This window comes from Mirounga leonina, unplaced genomic scaffold (genome assembly GCF_011800145.1).
Source record: "Mirounga leonina isolate KUSES-001 unplaced genomic scaffold, KU_Mleo_1.0 Mir_101529, whole genome shotgun sequence".
In the NCBI taxonomy this organism is placed as follows: Eukaryota; Metazoa; Chordata; class Mammalia; order Carnivora; family Phocidae; genus Mirounga; species Mirounga leonina.
In genome coordinates, this window is record NW_023270143.1 from 3,301,998 (window position 1) to 3,308,429 (window position 6,432).

Sequence of the window (6,432 nt, forward strand, 5' to 3'; positions counted from 1 at the left end):
AGACACAAAAAGATGGAAAAACATTCCATGCTCATGGATCGGAAGAATAAACATTGTTAAAATGTCTATGCTACCCAGAGGAATCTATACCTGCAACGCCATCCCGATCAAAATACCAATGGCATTTTTCAAAGTGTTGGAACAAACAATCCTAAAATTTGTATGGAATCAGAAAAGACCCCGAATCGCCAAGGAAATGTTGAGAAAGAAAAACAAACTTGGGGACATCACGTTGCCTTATTTCAAACTATATTACAAAGCCATGATCACCAGCACAGCATGGTACTGGCACAAAAATAGACATATAGACCAATGGAACAGAATAGAGAACCCAGATATGGACCGTCCACTTTATGGTCAAATAATCTTCAACAAAGTAGGAAAAAAATATACAATGGAAAAAAGACAGTCTCTTCAATAAATGGTGCTTGAGAAATTGGACAGCTATATACAGAAGAATGAAACTCGACCATTCTCTAACACCATTCACAAAGATAAACTCAAAGTGGATGAAAGACCTCAATGTGAGACAGGAATCCATCAAAATCCTAGAGGAAATCATAGGCAGTAACCTCTTTGACATCGGCCACAGCAACTTCTTTCAAGATACATCTCCAAAAGCTAGTGAAGCAAAAGCAAAAATGAACTTTTGGGACTTCATCAAGATAAAAAGCTTCTGCACAGCAAAGGAAACAGTCAACAAAACGAAGAGACAACCCAAAGAATGGGAGAAGATATCTGCAAATGACACTACAGACAAAGTGCTGATTTCGAAGATCTATAAAGAACTTCTCAAACTCAACACCCAAGAAACAAATAATCAAGTCAAAAAATGGGCAGAAAACATGAAGACACTTCTCCAAAGAAGACATACAAATGGCTAAGAGACATGAAAAAATGTTCAACATCATTAGCTATCAGGGAAATTCTAATCAAAACCACATTGAGATACCACCTTACACCAGTTAGAATTGCAAATTTGACAAGGCAAGAATCAACAAATGTTGGAAAGTTGTGGAGAAAGGAGAACCCTTTTACACTGTTGGTGGGAATGCAAGTTGGTACAGCGACTTTGGAAAATCCACTAAATGTGTTAGGATTTGTACAGAAGAAACCAGAATCCTAGATGCAGTGTGGAGGTTCCTCAAAAATTAAAAATAGAGCTACCCTATGACCTCAGCAATTGCACTCCTGGGTGTCCAAAGACACAGATATAGTGAAAAGAAGGGCCATATGCACCCCAATGCTCATAGCAGCAATGTCCACAATAGCCAAACTGTAGAAAGAGCCGAGCTGCCCTTCAACAGATGAATGGATAAGGAAGATGTGGTCCATATATACAATGGAATATTACTCAGCAATCAGAAAGGATGAATACCCAACTTTTACATCAACATGGATGGAACTACGTGAAATAAGTCAAGCAGAGAAAGACAGTTATCACATGGTTTCACTTATATGTGGAACATAAGGAATAGCATGGAGGACATTAGGAGAAGGAAGGGTAAAATGAAGGGGGCAAAATCAGAGGGAGAGATGAACCATGAGAGACTATGGATTCTGAGAAACAAACAGGGTTTTAGAGGGGAGGGAGGTGGGGGGATGGGTTAGCCCAGTGATGGATATTAAGGAGGGCATGTACTGCATGGAGCACTGGGTGTGATACAAAAACAATGGATCATGGATCACCACATCAAAAACTAATGATGTATTGTTTGGTGACTAACATAACATAATAAAGTAAAATTTAAAAAAATAAAATAAAATAAAATAAAAAATGGCAAAAAAAAAATTAAAAAAATAAAATAAGTCTGAAAAAAATACTGGGAGGGAAAAATGAAACACACCGAAACCAGAGAGGGAGACCAACCATAAGAGACTCTTAATCTCAGGAAACAAACTGAGTGTTGCTGGAGCGGTGGGGTGTGGGAAGGATGGGGTGGCTGGGTGATAGACATTGGGGAGGGTATGTGCTATGGTGTGTGCTGTGAATTGTGTAAGACTGATGAATCACAGGCGTGTACTTCTGAAATAAATAATACATTTTATGTTTTAAAAAAAAAGAAGATAGTAGGAAGGGAAAAATGATGGATGGGATATCAGGTGGGGAGATGAACCATGAGAGACTATGTACTCTGAGAAAGAAACTGAAGGTTTTAGAGGAGAGCGGGGTGGGGAATGCGTTAGTCTGGTGGTTTGTTTTGAGAAGGGCATGTGCTGCATGGTGCACTGGGTGTTATATGAAAACAATGAATCATGGGACACTACATCAAAAACTAATGATGTATGGTGAGTAACATAATAAAATAAAAAATATAAAAATATAAAGAAAAGAAAATTTTTAAATGTTTTTCTCTTCCTTCCATACAAATGCACTTCTTTCTTCTTTGCTTTTTCTTTATATTGCTGCTACTTCTCATTGTGAGCCATACTGGGAATCCTGAAAATGATACAGAGGCACACATATTTGTAGCCCACACTGCTCTTTTTCTTTGATTTTAGTGAAAGTTTACCCCACCTCCATGTCTTCACTGGATATCCCAAGTGACAGTGAGGAGAGTGCAACTGAGAGTGGATCTTTGGCTTTACGGGGTATTCAGGGACTACAGCAAGAGTGAGTACTTTTGTCTTTATTTCAGGTCTGTCTGTGTATATATGTGTGTGTCTGTTGTAGAAGTGGAACAAATTCTCAGACACAATAGTAGGCATTTAAGGATAACAAAATATAGGTAAATTGCCTTCCCGGAGCAGGTGTGAGTTTGTAATCACACATGTGCATGGACATGCATGTTATGGCAGATTTATGCCCTAATTGTCTAGACCACCAATTTTGCCTTTGAAAAATCTATAAATTTCCCATAAAGTACAGTTGCATACTGTTTCTTTCTGTAAGTTTACAGCACTCTTGTCTTCCAGTGTTGTAACTAATAAAATAGTTGTCTTGCATTTTAACAACTATGTAGTATGAAAAAAATACATTTATGTAAATACAAAAATGAGTCTTGTTAGAGTGAAATGCTCACACTGGGAACAGAAACCACCCAAGGAAACATTATCACCTCCTGGGACCTCCACTTACTCAGAAGAATGTCCTAGTTGAGGGAATTGCTTGACCTATTTCAATTATTTCTTCTCTTGAAGGCCTACTCTTAAATTTGCATAAATTAAATGCATGTATGAAGGGATTCCATTGTATGTAAGTCCATTTATTTAGCTTCCATAGTAAAATCATTCTTTGGTACTATCTCTCTTTCTTTGCTCAGACCATCAGCAATGACCCAAATGCGGGGAGAAGAGTCTCTTGAGTTGAAGAGAAGACGGATTCACCAATGTGATTTTGCAGGATGCAGCAAAGTGTACACCAAGAGCTCCCACCTGAAAGCCCACCACAGAATCCATACAGGTCTGTGCACCTCCACCTCATTCCCAACACACACACACACACACACACACACGAGTCTGTGAGAGATAGGAAGAGAAGAAAATATTAAAACAAAGACTGATCCATTTATACTCATGGACAGAGGCTTCATTAATGGATTTTACCCTTATGTCTTGTTCCTACTTAGTTGTAGCTTTTATAAAACCAACCTAGGAAAACACTAAGTCTGGTGTCTCCTGAATAGGCATTATCCACATTAAACACTCGTGGGTCTTTCTAATAGGGAAGTAATAACACTTATGCTAAGATTAAGCAGCTAAGACATCACTCCCTCCCTTGTTACCAGAGTCCCACAGGTTTTACTGAGTATTGAAAAGCACAAAGGCAATTTAAATTAAGTGAAATTAGAGCAGGGTTTTGGAGCTAAGCACAATCCACTAACCTATAGCATACCTTTGCTCACTAGAAAAAAATGTGCATATTAAAAAAAAATAATAAGTAAAGCAGACCTGATGGAGATTGTGTCAAACTGGAGGGCACTGCCCATGTAAGGAGAACTGTCATTCAAATCCAACTAAGCATTACCAAATTTCCCAAATTTTAAAGAAAACCAGAAAATCAAGATTTTTATGTGAAATGTCCTAGATTTTGAATGTTGGCATATAATTAAAAATTATTATAGCACCATGGACTCAAAGAAACCTGCCTATGAGCCAGATGTAGATTCTCAGTCATTAATTTGTACCCTCTGCTTTGGAAACTCCTTCTCCCCAATAATCTCCAGCTCAGAATTGAGTCTTGGACACCATGGATAAGAAAGGGACCTTTCTTTCTTGTAAACATGCACTGCATTACATTTGCTGTGTTAGGATTTGTATAGAAGAAACCAGAATCCTAGATGCTGTGCCCTGAAGCTCTGAACAGGTGATCAGTTTCCAGGCTGCATTGTCACAACATTCCTGTGACACTCTTCTTATTGATGTTTTCTTTGCTTCTCCTTGATGTAGAGTGCAGGCTGATTCCACTCACATACACACACACACACACACACACGTGTGTGTGTGTGTGCGTGTATGTGTATGTGTGTATATATGTGTACATACATGTACAAATATATATTATTTAAACTAAAAATTTCAAAATGTAAAAGTAGAATAGTTTACTATACTCTCATGTACCCTTCACCCAACTTTAACAATTATATCAGTATATGGCCAATTTTGTATTTTCACATTCCTACTGACTCCTGCATTCTCCACAGTAATATTTTGGAACAAATTCCAGACATCATATCATCTTAGTCATAAATACTTCAAAATATATTTATTTTATTTTATTTAAAAAATAAGCAAAAGATTACTATCACATAAAAATTCCTGATATCAATTTTCCATAATATTAATATAGTATTTCTTTTAAATTTGTTTTTTAACTCAAGTTAGTTAACATATACTGTATTATTAGTTTCAGGGTAGAGTTTAATGATTCATTAATTGTATATAACACTCAGTGCTCATAACAACAAGTGCTCTACTTCTCCCAGTTATCCCATCCCATCACCCACCTCACCTCCAGGAACATTCAGTTTCTTCCCTATAGTCAAGAGTCTCTTATGATTTGCCTCTCTCTCTGTATTTATCTTATTTTTCCTTCCCTTCCACTATGTTCATCTGTTTTGTTTCCTAAATTCCAAACATGCGTGAAATCATATGGTATTTATCTTTCTCTGATTGATTTAGTTTACTTAGCATATTACACTCTAGTTCTATCCACATTGCCACAAATGGCAAGATTTCATTATTTTTGATGGCTAAGTAATATTCCTCTGTGTGTGTGTGTGTGTGTGTGTGTGTGTGATCTCTTATTTTTCCATTCATTTGTTGATGAACATCTGGGCTCTTCCCATAGTTTGGCAAATATAGACATTGCTGCTATGAATGCTGGGGTGCATGTGCCCTCTTCAATCACTATTTTGTGTCCTTTAGATAAATACCTAGTAGTGCAATTGTGGGTCATAGGGTAGATCTATTTTTAACATTTTGAGAAACCTCTATAGTTTTTCAGACTGGCTTCACCAGTTTGCATTCCCACCAAGAGTGTAAGAGCGTTCCTTTCTTCACATCCTTGCTGACATTTGTTGTTTCTTGAGTTGATAATTTTAGCAATTCTGAGCAGTGTGAAATAGTATCTCATTGTGGTTTGATTTGTATTTCTCTGATGATGAGTGATGTTAAGCAAATTTTCATGTGTCTGTTAGCCATTTATCTGTGTTCCTTGGAGAAAAGTCTGTCCATGTCTCCTGCCCATTTCTTGACTGAAGTATTTGATTTTTAGATGTTGAGTTTTATAAGTTCTCTTTTTTTATGTTCAGTTAGCCAAAATATACTACATCATTAGTTTTTGATGTAGTATCCAATGATTCATTAGTTGCATATAACACGCAATGCTCATGACATGTGACCTTCTCAATACCATCACCCATTTACCCTATCCCCCAACCCCCTCCCTTCTGTAACCCTCAGTTTGTTTCCTGGAGTCCAGAGTCTCTCATGGTTTGTCTCCCTCTCTGATTTCTTCCCATTCACTTCTCCCTCCCTTCTTCTGTGGTCTTCTGCACTAATCCTTATGTTCCACATAGGAGTGAAACCATATGATAATTGTCGTTCTCTGCTTGACTTATTTCACTTAGCATAACCCTCTCCAGTTCCATCCATGTGGATGAAAATGGTGGGTATTCATCCTTTCTGTTGGCTGAGTAATATTCTGTTGCATATATGAACCACATCTTCTTTATCCATTCATCTTTTGAGGACATCTCAGCTCTTTCCACAGTTTGGCTATTATGGACACTACTGCTATGAACATTGGGGTGCAGGTGCCCCTTCTTTTCACTACATCTATATCTTTAGGATAAATACATAGTAATGAAATTGCTGGGTCATAAGGTAGCTCTATTTTTAATGTCTTGAGGAACCTCCATACTGTTTTCCAGAGTGGCTGTATCAGTTTGCATTCCCACCAACAGTGTAAGAGGGTTCCCCTTACTCAAC

General features: G+C 37.5%; 1 protein-coding gene across 1 annotated transcript in view; it reads left to right on the forward strand.

Annotated features, from left to right (window-relative positions):
- The window catches only part of KLF8 (Kruppel like factor 8), an 87,245-nt gene extending 84,627 nt beyond the window's left edge, over nt 1-2,618 (forward strand). The window contains exon 5 of the mRNA XM_034991493.1: nt 2,503-2,618. Within this exon, the coding sequence (XP_034847384.1) occupies nt 2,503-2,618 (116 nt within the window). The remainder of the gene's footprint in view (nt 1-2,502) is intronic.
- Nucleotides 2,619-6,432: the final 3,814 nt, after the last annotated feature.